This window comes from Choloepus didactylus, chromosome 8 (genome assembly GCF_015220235.1).
Source record: "Choloepus didactylus isolate mChoDid1 chromosome 8, mChoDid1.pri, whole genome shotgun sequence".
NCBI classification, from domain to species: Eukaryota; Metazoa; Chordata; class Mammalia; order Pilosa; family Megalonychidae; genus Choloepus; species Choloepus didactylus.
Window position 1 is genome coordinate 55,611,576 of NC_051314.1, and position 17,266 is coordinate 55,628,841.

Consider the following 17,266-nt stretch of genomic DNA (forward strand, 5'->3'; position numbering starts at 1 on the left):
TGTAGTTTCCTTTTCTCTGGTACTCTGTTCCATAAACTTGAGCTGCACTGATCTCCCTGCATCTCAGGAACATGTCTTCAACCCAAGGAGTCTGCTAACTTCTACCTCAGTTCTCTCTCCCTTTGCTGTGACCTGAAAATTCTTTCATGATAGTAAGTATTGTAGATGTGAACTTCACTTATCAAAAAATATACTTGTTTCTTTAGCATAAAATACTCTTTTTGGGAAATAGTTAACTTTTAAATATTTAAAATTAAAAATATTTGTAATAATGTAACTTACGGTGGTGCATAGTTGCATGCAAAAAGTCCAGTATTTCTTCCCCCAAGGTTAGGACAAATTGTAATTGCACAACCAACTTTATATGAATTGGCCCAAACTACCTATAAGGAAAACGTTTTTTAAATAAAATATATAAAACAACTCTATGCAAACATACTATTATGGGAACAGGTATTATTTTTGTCATGCTAGCAAAAAAAGAATACACATAAATATTTGTCTGTATTGGCTTTTAAAATTTCTAATATTTTGCTTAAAACAATTATTTTGATAATGATGCTTTCATGAGGGTTACCTAATTAGTTTTCACTGGTAATAATTCTCTCATAAATCAAAAGAATTTTTAATGCTTGTTCTAGTTTGCTAATGCTGCCAGAATGCAAAACACAGAGAAGGATTGGCTTTTATAAAAGGGGGTTTATTTGGTTACACAGTTGCAGTCTTAAGGCCATAAAGTGTCCAAGGTAACACATCAGCAATCGGGTACCTTCACTGGAGGATGGCCAATGGTGTCTGGAAAACCTATTAGCTTGGAAGGCATGTGGCTGTTGTCTGCTCCAAAGTTCTGGTTTCAAAATGGCTTTCTCCCAGGACATTCCTCTCCAGGCTGCAGTTCCTCAAAAATGTCACTCTTAATTGCATTTGGGGTATTTGTCCTCTCTTAGCTTCTCCAGAGCAAGAATCTGCTTTCAACGGCCATCTTCAAACTGTCTCTCATCTGCGGCTCCTGTGCTTTCTTCAAAGTGTTCCTCTTCAATGCAGCTCCTCTTCAAAATGTCAGTCTCACCTGCACTGAGTTCCCTCTGTCCATCAGCTCATTTATATGGCTCCAGTGACTCAACTTAGACCCACCCTGAATGGGTGGAGCAACACCTCCATGGAAATTATCCAATCAGAGTCATCACTCACAGCTGGGTGGGGCACATCTCCAAAGAAACACTCAAAGAAATCTAATCAACACTGATAATGTCAGCCCACACAAGATTACATCAAAGATAATGGCGTTTAGGGGACACAATATATTCAAACTGGCACAATGCTCAAAGTCTGACTAGATTTTTGAAAAGATAGTACAAAGAACAGCTTTTGAGACTATTTCAATTAGTTTATTCTTGGTGCCTTGTAAGGAAGCCTGTATTGTTCTGAGGTCTAATTTCATGAGCTATAAACCTCTTTCTTATGTCTGGGTGCAACCTGGTCACCTGGAACATGGATATTTCCATAGTGAAGCAGTACAGGCAAAAAGAACTTTATTAGGTATTTTAAAAATTATTTCTGTTGGAAAGGATGAGAGATTGGGGAAGTTGTTGCTACATAAGCAGAGTTAGTATCTACATAAATCACCAACAATTAACTTATGACTGCTTGAAGTGAAAAACATAAGAGAATCTATAAACTATATTTTAAAATAGAGAGATGATATTCTGATAAATTAAGTTTAAGTATAAAGCCTAAGGATTTATCATCTAATCTCTAAAATCTAACAATTTCCATACACATATTACATATTTATCATGCTAAGAAAATATTTTGGGTATCAAATTTTACATATATCCATACCAAATGTACTTGTTGCAGATTGAATTTAAGAGTTTTTAGGCATGTAACATTTTATCTATCAGATACACTGAAGGTAAACATTTTAGAGATAGAAATAACCTAAGAAACTACATCTCCTTATTTTGAAATAAAATAAACAAAAACCAAAGATGTTAACTGATTCATTGCATAATTTTTAAATCGGTCTTAGAGCTATGTGCTGGTTTGAATCTGTTACGTACCCCATAAAAGACTATGTTCTTTAAATCCACTCTTGTGGGGGCAAACCTATTATGAGTGGGACCTTTTGATTAGATTGTTTTCATGGAGATGTGACCCTTCAAGGTGGGTCTTAATTAATATACTGGAGTCCTTAAGAGAGTTCAGGAAGAGAGAGAGAGCTCGGAGCCAACACAGACCAAGACACTTTGAGAGAAAAAGCCCAGAGACATTTTGGAGACTGCCACTGAAACCAGAACCAGGGAGAAGCTAAGAGATGAAATCCAGAGTTTTCCCTGGAGGAGCTAAGAGAGGACCTCCAGGCACTTAGAAACGCACTTGGAGAAATAAGCAAGTTTACACAAGAGTTGAAAGAGAGAAGCTAAGGCAGAAGCCCAGAGACATTTTGGAGAAAGCAATGGAAACCAAAAGCTAACCCTGGAAGAGGCCCAGAAGACTCCTGCCATGTGCCTTCCCATGTAACAGGAGAACCCCAGATGCCATCCGCCTTTCTTTAGAGAAGGTATCATCCCATTGATGCCTTAATTGGACATTTTCATGGCCTTAAAACTGTAAATTTGTGAACTAATAAACTCATTGTAAAAGCCAATCCATTTCTGGTATTTTGCATTCTGGCAGTTTTAGCAAACCAAACAAGCTATAAATCCATAGTTTTCTATTAGTTTAGGCTGACTGTCTATTACAGATAATGCTATAAAAGTTGTCTTGCAATTCAAATGAGCACAAATAAGAATTCATAAATAAAATGACAAATATTTACCTGTGTATAATGGCCACAAACTTTGGAACATGAATTATTTCTAAAAGTATAAAATTTAACTTCATTATACCAAGAAGTAATGGCATTTCTTGGATTAAATGTGCCTACTCCACCTAACCAGATATTTTCTCCAACAAATTGAAAGTCTGGATGGCAACCATTTTTTTTCGATAAACAGGTGTTATGTTTGAATACGCAGCCTCTTGTCCATGCTTTAGCAGTCTTTGCTAAACCTTCATCCCAAGTCTGAAACATAAAAATATTTTAAATTGAATTATATATATTTTAGTTTTAGATTAAAGTTATTTTAATGATTTTAATCTATTAAATTTGTTTTAAGCTTATTATTTTAATAACAAATAGCCTTTGTTTGGTGTTTATTGTGTTCATAGTAATTTCTTTTTAGTTCTGTTTTGGAAACACTTATTTAGTATCCCATCTACAGGAGTTCATCTTGTATTTCCATACCTAACAGATGGCCCCATCTTGTCTATTAGATGCACTCAAATATATTTGAATATGATTAAAATAAATTGGAGTTCAGAGACTAGTATTTCAGAAGGTCATGTAAATGTATCATAATTAAAAGAAAAATGTTCATTTATAATTAGAAAACAAAAATCTCAGCAAACTCATCATAGAGTGGAACTTCCCTCATTTGTTCAAGCATCTACAAAAGTAGCCTACAACAAGCATGAATATATAATGGTGAAATCCTAAAAGCTTTCCTCCTAGATTGGGAATGAAACAAGATGGCTGCCCTCATCATTTCTATTTATCATTGTGCTGGAGGTTTGACAGGATAACAAAGTATGTGAGATTTAAAAATAAGGCAAAAGGTATAAGATGTATAATATTGGAATCAACCACTATTCACAGATGACATGAGTGGACAGATAGAAAATCCAAATAAGTACACAAACAAAACTATAAGAAATAAAGGAATTTATCAAGGTTGCCAGATCCAAGGTCATTATACAAGAATCAATTGTATTTCCACATACGTTCTACAAACAAATATCAAATACCTATCAATACATCTAATAAATTATATCAAGATCTCAGAATGGAAAACTACAAAACAAAACTGAGAGAAATTTTAAAAGACAATTAAATGGATGGATTTAAAATATTCATGAACTGGAACATTCAGCATTGTGAAGGATACTTTAACATATTCAATCACATTTATAGTCAGTTGGCACTTAATCTTATTGCGGTTCCCTTGTAAGTGACAAATCAATTTTCTCTTGCTGCTTTCAGAATTCTCTCTTTATCTTTGGCAGTTGATATTCTGTTTAGTATATATGTCTTAAAGTGGGTCTGTTCCAGTTTGCTAATGCTGCTGGAATGCAAAATACCAGAAATGGACTGGCTTTTATAAAGGAAGTTTATTAAGTTACAAATTTACAGTTATACAGCCATAAAAGTGTCCAAGCTAAGGCATCAACAATAGGGTACCTTCACTGAAGGATGGCTGATGGCATCTGGAAAACCTCTGTTAGCTGGGAAGGCACATGGCTGGCATCTGCTGATTCTGGGTTGTGTTCCAGCTACTCTCTCAGCTCCCGTGCATTCTTGGTTCTTCCCAGGATGTTTCTTTCTAAGCACCTGGGGGTCCTGTCTCAGCATATCCTGGGGCAAACTCTGGGCTTCAACTCTTAGCTCTATGTCCTTCTGTCTGCAACTCCAAGTATGTCTAATCATCAGTGTCAGCAAGTGTCTGGGCCTGTGTGGCTTTTTAAAGTACTCCAATAAACTAATCAAGACCCATACTGAATGGATGGGGCCACACCTTCATGGAAATAATCTCATCAAAATTATCACCTACAGTTGGGTGAGTCACATCTCCATGGAAACAAACAAATCCAAATATCCCGCAAGTTTGAACTAAAACACGTCTTTGGAGGGACATAATATATCCTAACTGGCACAGGGTCTATTAGGGTTTGTTCTTTTTGGAGTATGTTGTGGGTCTTGGACTCATATTCTTATGTCTTTCATAACAGTTGGAAATTTTTCAGCCATTATCTCCTTGAATATTCTTTCTGCCCCTTTTTCCTTCTCTTCTTCTGGGATGCCCATGTCACATATGTTTGTGTATTTCATGTTGTCATTCAATTCTCTGTGACCCTGCTCAAATGTTTCCTTTCTTTTCTCTATGTGTTCTTTTGTTTATTCAATTTCAGATGTCCTGTCTTCTAGGTCACTGATCCTTTCTTCTGCCTGTTCAAGTCTGCTGTTGTGTGCTTCTAGCATATTTTTAATGTCATCTATTGTGCCTTTTATTCCCATAAGATATGTTATTTTTCTTTGCATGCTTTCATATTCTTCTTTATGATCACCCAATGTCTTCTTGATATCCTTTATCTCTTTCGCCATATTTTCCTTCATCTCCTTGAATTGGCTTAGGAGACTTGATGAACATCTTTGATTAGTTGCTCCAAATTCTATCTATATCTCCTCTGACTTTTTAATTTGTTCCTTTGGCTGGGCCATATCTTCTCGTCTTGTAAGTTAAATTTTGGGGCATCTGATTATGTTGATGAGATTATTCTGAAGGTTGGTTCCCTTCTCCTGTCTAAGAATTTGTTGTTGATTGGGTTAATGTTGAGGTTCTTCTTTGGCACTTGGTTCATCAGTATTTTCCAGCCAACACAGGGCCAGGGTATCATGCTAGGGGTGCAGATCAGTTCCAAAGGGCCCTACGGAGAGGGTCAGGAAATCAGATTCCCAATATTGCACTATCCCAGTCTATATAGCAGATTGCACACTTTCACATATTCCCCATGGCCCTACAAAGGCAGGTTGTTTTTAGCCCTCTGAACCCTCTGCTTCTAGGGCAGGTGGAAACAGTGGTGCCATGAGTGTCACAGGTGCCTGTCTGGAACAAGCCAAGGCTGTGGGACCCAGATGTCTGGTTTTGCTGGCAAACAGTTGGATCAGAACTGTGCTATTTCCCCTTCTGTTCCTGGGTGGGAGGGCTTCCCCAACTCTCCTGGTCTGCAACAGCCCACCTGGTAGGAACTGGGCCAACCAGAAGCTGCTGGCCACAAGTGTGGGGGAAGGGTGCTGAGAGTCATGACCAAGCATGTCATGCACAGCAATTTCTCAGTCAGTGAGAACGATAACCATGTGTTTTACGAGTGCCTGTCCAGAAAGGACCAAGAGGTCCTTTTGGACCAGACTGGACCAAAATCATCCAGAGGTCCAATTTTGCTGGCCTGCAGCTGGATAGAACTGTGCCGCATCCTCCTCTGTTCCTGGGAGGGGGGCTTCCCAGACTCTCCCAGTCCATGGCCTTACTGTTGATTTTTTAAAGTTCTTCATATGGTCTATTCAGGAGTTCTTTGTCAGATATGTGTTTTGCATATATTTTTTCCAGTCTTTACTTTGTCTTTTCATACTTTTAACAGAGTGTTTTGCAGAACAGAAGTTTTTTACTTTAATGAGGTCCAATTTATTGACTTTTTAGTTTTGTGGCTCATGCTTTTGGTGTCATGTCTAATCAAAGTCATCTACCATATTAGGATGCCTAGTCCTAGGTCACAAAGATTTTTCTCCTAAAAGTTTTATAGTTTTACATTTTGCACTAAATCTTTCATTCATTTTGTATTAATTTTCATATAGGGTGTAAGGTTTAGGGTGAAATTCATCTCTTTGCTTGTGGATGTTAAATTGCCACAGCATGATACTGTTCCTCCACTGAATTTATTTTGAAACTGCTTTAAAAATTATTTGAGTTTATCAGTGTGGGCCTAGTTTTTGATTCCCTTCTCTGTTTCACTGATCTATGTGCCTGTCCCTTTACCAATACCATATTGTCATTGTCTTGATTACTGTAACTATAAAATAAATCTTAAAATTGGATGGTGATTCCTCAAATTATATTCTTCTTTGCCAAAATTTTTTAGCTATTCTAGTTGCTTTGCACTTCCATACAATTTTAGAATAAATTTGTCTAAACTGCAAAAACCCTTGCTGAAATTTTGATAGTAATTACATTAAATCTATAGAAAATATTGAAGAGAATTGATATCTTTACTTTGTGTATTCTAATCCATGAATACAGCACATCTCTACATACTTTCATCAGCTTTTTATAGCTCTCAGCATAAAAGTATGTATTTTGTTAAATTTATATCTAAGTATTTCTTTTTTTAGTGATAGTAAATGATATGGTGTTTTTAATTTTAGTTTCCATATTTCATCACTAGTTTTTGCTTGTTGACCTTATATCTGTGAATTTACTGAAATCACTTATTAGTTCTATGAAGTTCTATGCAGATTCCTTGGGATTTTCTACATAGACTAGCATGTCATCTGCAATAGGGACAGTTTTACTTCTTCCTATGCAAGCTGAAGGCCTTTTATTTCCTTTTTTTTCTTTTGGCCTTATTGTGCTGGCTAACACTTCTACTACTATGTTGAATAAGAGTGGTGAGAGTGCATATCCTAGCATTCTTCCCGAATTTATAGGGAAAGGATTCAGTCATTCACCTTATCTATGATGTTACCTGTAGGTATTTTTACATGTTCTTTATCAAGTTGACAAATTTCCCTTCTCTGTTGAGAGTCTGTATCATGAATGGGTATTGACTTTTGTCATATGCCTTTTCTCCATCAATTGATACATGCAATTTTTCTTCTTTAACCTGCCAATACAAGGTTGATTCCATAGACTGAATTTTCTAATATTGTACCAGACTTGCATTCCTAAATCCCAATTGATTTTGGTGAATGATTCTTTTTATATGATTTTGATTTGTTAATATTTTGTTGATGATTTTTACATCTACATTAAGGAGAGATAATTGTTCAGTAGCTTTACTTTCTTACAATGTCTTTATTAGGTAGTATTAGCATAATACTGGCCTCATAAAATGTGTTGGGTAGTATTTCCTCCTGTTATGGATTGAATAATGTACCCCCCAAAAGACATGTTCAAGTCCTAGTCCTCGGTCCTAGGACCATGAACTCGTTTGTAAAGACGATCTTTGAACTTGTTATTAGGTAATATGAAGCCAAACTGAATTAGGGTGGGCTTTAATCCAATATGATTGGTGTCCTTATAAGCAAAGGAAATTTGGACACAGTCAGAAGACAGATGGGGAGAAAGATGGCCATGTGACGGAAGCAGAAATTGAGTTACGGATTGCTGGCAAGCCACCACCGCCAGAACAGCATGGTTTTCAAGAAAGCATGATCTTGCTGGTATCTTGCTATTGGACTTCTAGCCTCCAAAACTGTGAGACAATAAATTATTGCTATTTAACCCAACTAGTCTGTGGCACTTTGTTATAAGCAGCCCTGAAAATCTAAGACACCTCTCCTACTATTTTCTGTAAGAGATTGTATAGAATTGGTGCTAATTCTTACTTGTTTGCTAGAATTTTCCAGTGAATCCACCTGGTTCTAGAGATTTCTCTTTTGGCCATGAATTCAATTTCTTTAATAACTATAAGGCTATTGAAATTATGTATTTGTATTGATTGAGTTTTGATAGTTTGTGCTTTTTGAGGAATTGTCTCATTTCATATAACTTTTCCAATTTAGTTGTGTAGTTATTCGTAAGATTCCCTTATTAACCTTTTTTAAAAAAACATTAGAGCAGTTATAGTTTCACATAAAAATAATTCAGAAAGCACAGAGCTCCATATACCAAGCCCCCTCTCCCACCAGGCACACACTCTTATTAACCTTTTAATGTCTGCCTGGTCTGTGGTGATATTTCTTGCTTCATTCCTTATGTTGATAATACGTGCCTTCTCTCTCTTTTTTCTTTACTAGCTAGTTAAAGTTTATCTATTTTTAAAATATTTTTAAAGAATCAGCTTTTTGTTCCATTGATTTTTTTTCTCTATAATTTTTCTGTTTACAACTTCCTTGATTTCTCTTCTTATCTTCATTAATTTCTTCCTACTGCATGTTTTGGGTTTATTTATTCCTTTCTCTTCTAGTTTCTTGAGGTGGAATTTAGATTATTCATTTGAGAGCTTTCTTCTTCTGTAATGTAAGCATTTAGTGCTGTACATTTCCCCCTCAGCACTGCCTTAGTTTCAGCACACAGATTTTGATATGTTTTATATTTTCTTTTTTAATGTATTTAAAAAAAATTCCTAGGGACTTCATCTTTGACCCATTGGTTATTTAAAAGTGTGTTTAGTTTCCAAGTGTTTGGAGAGTTTCCCGCTATTCTGCTATGATATCCAGTTTGATTCCATTGTGGTCAGAGAATATACCCTCTATAATTTCAATTCTTTTAAATTTGTTGAACTTTCTTTCTTATATCCAGGATATGTGTAATCTTGGTAAGTGTTCCAAAGGTGCAGCTGTTGAGTGGAGTGTTCTATGAAATGCTACTTTGTCCTAGTTGGTTGATGGTATTATGTTCTATATTCTCACTGATTTTCTGTCTAGTAATTCTATTAATTGTTTGGAAAGGGTCTCCTGTAAGTATTTAGCAAAGTACTGATCAGCACATTCATGTGAGCAACCTACCTAAGGCAAGAGAATGAGTTATCAAAAAAGATGAAAGGTAATATACTAGTGCTCCCACAGTGCTGGGAAGAGTGCCTTTTCCCACCTGCCAGACTGAAGAGTCTCATAATTTTGGATATTAGGTAGAGTATTCAGAATAGTCTTTCTAGACTAAACATTGCTCATCCTGCCTAACAATCTTAAAAGCAAGACTCAAATGGATCAAATTTTCAAGTAACATAAATGCATGCCAGAATAAAAGAGAACTAGATTTATAGTAGTACAAAAATAACCAATACCCAAACAAGGTAAAATTCACAATATATGATGTCTAATAAAAAAATATCTGGCATGCAAGGCTGCAAGACAATAAAACCCAAATTGAGACAAATCAACACTGGTGTTAAAATTAGCAAACAAAGGAAAAGATATCAAAACAGTTATTAAAACTGTATTTCAAAGGTTCAACTAGTTAGTGACATGAAAGAGCTGAAAAAGACAGAACTGGAAATTATAAAGATTAAAAAATGGCAGAGTCTGAGATGAAACATACTCTGGATGGTATTATAAGCAAATTAAACAATGCAAAAGAAAATAGTAATAGAAACTTTCCAAAATGAAGCACTGTGAAAAAAAATAATAAAAGGCAAAAGATAAAGACAGAAAAGAACATCAGTGAGCCATGAAACAATTTCAAATGGTATAATACTCATGTAATTGGAGTTTCTTATGTTTTAATATACAATGGCAAAAATTTTTCTAAAGTTGATTAAAATGTAAAGATTGAAGAAACTCAATGAACCTCAAGATATATGAGCAATGCTACACCAAGCACAACATAATTAATTTCTCAAAACCTAAAATAGAAGTTCTTAAATGCATCCAGAGGAAAAAAGGCATATTATATACATGGGAATAAAGACAGGGATGATGGCAGATTTCTCATTAAGAACACATATGAGAAGATCATGGAGCAACACCTTCAAAGTGCTGAAAGAAAGAAGAATTCTAATTCTAAACTTAGTGATAATATCTATTGAAAGTGAAGGCAAAATGAAGACTTTTCCAGACATAAAAAGCAGATAGAATTCATCACCAACAGACCTGCACTGTAAAAAGATGTTATTAGAAGTCCTTCAGACAGAAGGAAAATGATACTAGGTAGAGATGTGGATCTGCAGAAGGAAATGAAGAACACCAGAAAATGTAACTCTGTGAGTAAATATAAAAGATAATTTTTTCTTATTTAAATCTATTTAAAAGATAATTTACTGCTTAAAATAATAATAGTGTTGCATTGGGTTTATAACATATGTAAAAGTAAAATGTATGACAATAATAGCACAAGGGCAGAGAAGGGAGAAATAGGATTGTGCTGTTGTAAGTTTCTTATTCTACATATGAACTAGGAATAGTACTTGAAGGTAAACTGACAAGTTAAAGATATAGACTATAAACTCAAACAATCAAAGAATTATTGCTAATAAGTCAAAAGAAAATCAATTGAGATCATAGAAAATACTGAATTAATCCAAAAGAAGCTGGAAGAGGTAAGAAAGTCTTCTTCTCTAGAGCCTTCTGAGGGATCATGACCCTGCTGACACTTTCAGCCTCTAGAACTGTGAGAAATTGAAATTCTGTTGTTTAAGGTCACCAAGTTTGTTATCATTTGTTATGGCACTCCTAGAAAACTAATGCAGATATAAAAGGCTTGAATGACTCTATCAACCAATTTGACGTACCTCACATTTGTTGAACATTCTACCTCAAAACAACAAAATACACACTTTTTTTCACATGCACATGAAACATTTATCAAGATGGCCCATATTCTAGGCCATAAAACAAGTCTCAGTGCATTTAAAATAGTTCAAGTCATACAAGGTATGCTCTCAGACAATCATGGAATTAAATTACAAAGAAAGATGTCAGGATAATTTCGAAATATGTAGAACCTAAATAACCCAGTGATAAGTCACATATGGGTCAAATAAGATAACAAAAGGGAAATTAGAAAGTTTGATCTGAATGAAAATGAAACACAACAGATCAAGATTGTGGTGTGTTGCTAAAAAAGTACTTAGAGAAAAATATATTGCATCAAATTCCTGTATTGGTAGAGAAGAAAGGTTTCAAATCAATAACTTTAGCTTCTGCCTTATGACCCAAGAAAAAAGAAGAGCAGTAACCTAAAGAAAACAGGAGAAAGGTAATAAAAAAATGTCCTAGAGCAGTAATCAATGAAATATTTTTTAAAAATAGAGAAAATCAATGGAACTGAAAGCTCAATCTTTGAAAAGGTTAATAAAATTGATAACCCATTCCCAGACTGATCAGAAAAGAAGAAAGAAGAAGAGAGAAGACACAAATTCCCAATATTAGAAATGAGAGAGGTGACATTCCATATTCCTAATTATATTGACCTGCTTGTTCTCTTATTGAGGTTAAAAGCTCTTAAGATTGCATTTCTTTCTTTACTTTTGCCAATTTTTGCATCAGAAAGTTTGTTTACATTTACATTAAGGATTTTTGTGTAAATTGGCCCTTTTATCATTCCTAAATGGCCCTCTTCATTTCTGATTATATACTTCATAAATTAAAATCAATTTTTTAAAATATTCTTACAGCCACACCACTGAAATATGTATAGAATTTGTACAACATATTTTACCATCCTTTTAGTTTGATCCTGTCTGTGACCTTATATTTGAAGTGATTCTCTTACAGAAAGCATTAATCCAATCTGGCAATCTCTGCTTTTAATTGGTAGGTATAGGCCATTTGCACTGAATATAACTGCTGATGTCATTAGATTTTAATCTACTATTTCGCTGTTTTTATTTATTCCTTTTCTTTGTTCTTTTGTTCTTCTTTCCTGCCTTTAAAAAATTAATCAAGTATTTTTTTCAGTATTCTATTGGATTTTTAGCTCTACCTTGTTGCAATATTTTAATGGTTTTGCTGTATATCATGCATTTTCAACTTCTCATGGTCTACCTGGAATTATTATAACTCAACAATGTAAGGAACGTACAACAAAACAATTCCATTTACCCCATCTCCACCTTTTTCTTTGAGCTTTGTTGTTGTGGATTTTACTTCCATGTTATGATAAACTCTTCAATGCCCTTATTACATTTGCTTTAAGCAGCCAATAATATAAAAGGAATATGAGGAATATCTATTATATTTACTCAAACACTCTTTCTGGCACTTTTCACTCCTTTTAGATCTCTGTTTCTACCTAGGATCTTTCTCGTTCAGGCTGAAAAACTTCCTTTGGTATTTCTGCTAGTGCAGTTCTTCTTGTTTTGCATATTCTTTGCTTTGAATATGTCTTTATTTAGCCTTTGTTTTCGAGGGCTGTTTTCACTGGGTATATAATCTAAGTTGACAGGGTTTTGTTTTTTTTGTTTTGTTTTCAGTTTTCAAAGGTTTTATTTCTGGATATACATGAGATTTTTTTTTTTTTTTTTTGAGAGGGAAATTATTTTTAGTCAGTAACATGATAGTTGATTTTTGTTTGTTTGTTGTAAACTTTCAGCTCTTTAAAGATTTCATTTCCATTGTCTTCTTGCTTCCATTTTGTTTGATAAGAATTCTGCATCATTCTTATTTATGTTTTACTCAATAAAATCTATCCTTTTGGCCCCCTTTGGTTGCTTTTAGGATTTTATCCCTGGATCTCCAGCAGTTTGACCCCTTGATGTGACAACTGTGGTCATCCACGTATTTATCCTGATTTAGTTTTTGATAAAATTATTGGACCTGTGACTTGATGTCTTTCATCAATTGTGGAAAAATTTTGCCCATTATTTCTTCAAATATTTCTTCTCCCCCATTCTTTCTATCCTTTCCTGTTTGGTCTGCATATGCATGTACATTAGACCACTTGGATTTGTCCCATAGGTTTTCTGGCAATCTATTCTGTTTTTGTTGTTGTTGATGATGATGATGTATTTTCTCTGTGATTCAGTTTGAATAATTTCTAATACTCTATATCTGAGTTCACCAATCATTTCTTCTGCTCCATCCAGTCTGCTTTTAAACCCATTCAAGGAATACTTCATTTCAGATATATATATATATATATATTTGGTTTTAGAATTCCATTTGGTTCTAAGTTTCAACTTCTTTGCTGAAATTTTTCATCTTTCCTCACATTTTATCTCTATTTTAGTCTTGTTTAACATATTTTAATTGTTACTTGAAATCTTTGTCTACTAATTCCAATTTTGGATCATTTGTGGTTCAACTTCTATTGACATTTGAATATAGGTCAATTTTTGTCTTCTTTTTGTCTTTTCTAAACTTTGATTATATGTCAGAAACTAAAATAGATATGTTCCCTCTTAAAAAGCTTGTCCTTTTATATGCTCTGAAGCTAGGGTTAGGAGCTGATGCCTTTGGTCTAATCAGTAATTGTCCTGAGTTGGAGCTGATCTCACTTTAGTTTTAGCATATATCTGATTTCAAATATTTTGAAGGTGGGATAAAACACCTCCCTCTTGGGATCTAAGTACCCTGAGACTTGGAGACTGTGAAATCACTCTCTGCTTTCCTAATCCCTGCTTCTTGACACTGACTTACTCAGCAAAATTTCCATCAAAGAAAAATGACAGGCCAGGAGGATTAGTCTGCTTTTGGGTTTCCTCCAGAATCCAATCTTCCATGCTAGCCACAAACAACCAATAGAAGGTTAGCTTGTTTTTCCTTAATTTCACAAAATTCCTTGGCCTATGGCAGGCTTAGCTTATCTACCTTCAAATGCTTCCAAGCTTCACAATTTCTCCCATTGATGGAAACAGTGCTAAGGTAGGAAGGGCTCACCACTCTCTGAAAAGCAGTTCATTTAGATTACTTTGCATCCACAGTTATTCAATGACTTTAATATATGATTTATTTATTTATTTTAGTTCCTACGGTGTTTTCTCATTGTTATCACAGGATGAATGGCATTTTGTGATTTCTACATCCTAATCAGAGTCCTCTTTGTGATTTAAGTCCATTGATCTTTAGGTTGTCCATTCTTTCTGGTACATCAATATTGTCCCAGATTCATCTTGTGGATTTCCTGTTCCAGATCTAGATTCAGTCATTTCTCCATAGAATCTGATTTCTTTTTGTGAAAAAAATATGGATGCTATTAATCATCATTGCTAATGGGTTATCATTGCTACTATGATATTCAAGGGAGTTAGGAAAATACTATTTAAGAAAAAAATATCAGTTTATACTAATTGTTTTAGTTTCCCAGTTGCTAAAATAAATATCATACAATGGGTTGGCTCGAAACAACAGGAGTTTATTGACTCACGGTTTTGAGGCTAGGAAAAGTCCAAAATTGAGGCATCAGCAAGATGATGCAATGCACATGGTGGCATCTCCTTTCTCTTCTGGGTTCCATTGACTTACAGCTTCTGACTGCTCCCTGTGGCTTCTATTTCTGTGTCCAATTTCCTTTGCTTTTAAGGACTTCAGCCATAATGGATTAAAGCCCATCCTCAGTCGGTTTGGGTACATCTTTACTAATAACATTGTGCTAGTTTGATGTATTATGTCCCCCAAAACACCATTATCTTTGATGTAATCTTGTGTGGGCAGATGTATCAGTGTTGATTAGATTGTAATTCTTTTGAGTGTTTCTGTGGAGATGCACCCCACCCAACTGTGGGTAATGACTCTGATTGGATAATTTCCATGGGTCTAAATTAACTCACTGGAGCCATATAAATGAGCTGACAAACAGGAACTCAGTGCAGCTGAGAGTGACATTTTGAAGAGGAGCTACAGCCAAGAGGGACACTTTGAAGAATGCACAGAAGCTGAGAGAGTAGCTGCAGACGAGAGACAGTTTGAAGATGGCTGTTGAAAGCGGACTCTTACTCCAGAGAAGCTAAGACAGGACAAATACCCAAAGTGCAACTAAGAGTGACATTTTTGAGGAACCACAGCCTAGAGAGGAACATCCTGGGAGAAAACTATTTTGAACCCAGAACTTTGGAGCAGATGCCAGCCACATGCCTTCCCAGCTAACAGAGGTTTTCTGGACGCCATCAGCCATCCTTCAGTGAAGGTACCCAATTGTTGATGCATTACCTTGGACAATTTGTGGCCTTGGGACTGTGACTGTGTAACCAAATAAACCCCCTTTTATAAAAGCCAATCCATCTCTGGTGTTTTGCAAAAAGGCAGCATTAGCAAACTAGAACAAACATCTTCAAAGTTTCTGTTTTCAAATGGGTTCACACCCAGAGGACCAGGGGTTGAGACTTGAGCATGCCTTTTATGGGGGATATGATTTAATCCCCAACACTAATGTTTCAACTCTAATTTCATATTGCAGAGTTTTAATTTCTTTGCCTGTCTTGTATCATTTTACTCTTATGCAGAAATTCTTGATTCCAAAATATTAGCATAATTTCCTTTTTTTGCTTCATCATACTATATAAAATAAAATTCTTTCAAAGGACATCACCAACATCACTATTAACATTAACATTTCTGAAATCAGTTTAAGATTTATTTTTAGTTAATTTTGGCCTCAGAGTATATTGCACTAAAAATGTACAGGTGAAATACTGCATTTCAAAGCCACTCACAGAGTTTTTAAGTGTGGCATGTCACTAACTTGATACATTATTAAGTTTATTTTTAAAAATTTGTTTTAAGGGATTTTTTTTTCCTTTTTGTTCAAACTTTTAAAATTATGTAAAACTTTTACATGTTTACAAAGTCACTGTTGAAAATTAAAGTACAAATAATAAATTAAAATATTTTTTAAATATTGCATTAATGACATCAGTTTATTTTGTTTAATTCAGTATTTCCCAAACATACTTGAAACCCTTTACCTCACAAAAAACCTTTGCTATACAGCAGAATAATGCCCTTTTGAACTTATGTTAGGACTTGAATTGTGATTTTTATAATTATTTCCATTTAATTTTCTGTTGGACAGAAAGGAAGAAAGCTGGAATAGATAGAAGAACTGCAATACTATACCTGCACAGTACTGAAGGAAGACTAATGCTATCAACACCTGTGTTTATAATGATATATTTGCATGCCAGAAAAAGTTATAATGTAAGGGAAATTTCCAGTAATACAATTTATAGTCAAGATTTTTTTAAAAAATTGTAAATCTACAGATTAGTTTAATAATTTAATACTCTATGCTAATTCTTCAACAGAGAACTCTCTTTTGCCTTTTGTCTATATAATGGAGGTCTACAAAAGGCATAAGACACAGTTCAATGCTTTTGGAATTAGATTAATGATTTTTCACAAAAATGATAATCTGATACTGTTTATATGCTATCGTTCACATCCTTGTAAAATTCTTAATACTGCATACATGTTGTTTCAACCATGGGTTAATGTCATGTAAAAATAAGTAGTAGAACATAGACTCCCCATGCCTGTACCATTTCTTTAATATACACACCTTGGTTGCATGGGATGTGGCATGTTAGCCAAGATATGGGGGGAAAATCTGTAAAAAGTAGATGTAAGTTTATTGATGAAGACCAAGCCAAACCCAAATACCATCCCCTATACAGCCCTCCCCATCAACGGAGCTAAGTCTAGGCAAGGAACAGCTTCAAGTTTTTTTTCTTTTCCTCATCCACTCCCACCATTTCCTTGAAAGAGACAGCCAGGGTATGATTTTTAAGCCGCATTCTTAAAACCAGACTAAATACATACAAATGAGTCCACTAAACTTATGGAACAGATACCTTAGGATGAACTAGAGAAATAAGATCCCAGTTTCAGTTTTTTTCTCACCATGTATTTCATGTCGGCAGCACTGGGCGAGACTTGGCCACGGAAATCATTGTGGGCCTTGACGCACTGGTCTATAAACCCCTGATCGGAGATGGATGGGACTTGGGGAGAGCATCTGCTGGTTACTAGACACAGACCTAAGATCCATAAGCAACCGAAATTCTTCCTGAGCGCCAT

The 17,266-nt window shown here is 34.9% G+C and overlaps 1 protein-coding gene across 1 annotated transcript; it reads right to left on the reverse strand.

Annotated features, from left to right (window-relative positions):
• Window positions 1-278: 278 nt before the first annotated feature.
• On the reverse strand, window positions 279-17,266 carry GLIPR1L1 (GLIPR1 like 1). The gene is made up of 3 exons (XM_037847371.1): window positions 17,090-17,266; window positions 2,822-3,067; window positions 279-383 (listed from the first exon to the last, which is right to left on the reverse strand). Exons 1-3 carry the CDS (start codon window positions 17,264-17,266, stop codon window positions 279-281), a joined length of 528 nt encoding a protein of 175 aa, XP_037703299.1.

Coding starts and splice junctions, on each gene's coding strand:
- GLIPR1L1 (XM_037847371.1), bottom strand. CDS start 17,266: ATGGCGCTCAGGAAGAATTTCGGTTGCTTATGGATCTTAGGTCTGTGT. Junction 3,068..17,089: donor CTGCCGACATGAAATACATG/GTGAGAAAAAAA, acceptor TTTATGTTTCAG/ACTTGGGATGAAGGTTTAGC. Junction 384..2,821: donor TTTGTGGCCATTATACACAG/GTAAATATTTGT, acceptor TTTTCCTTATAG/GTAGTTTGGGCCAATTCATA.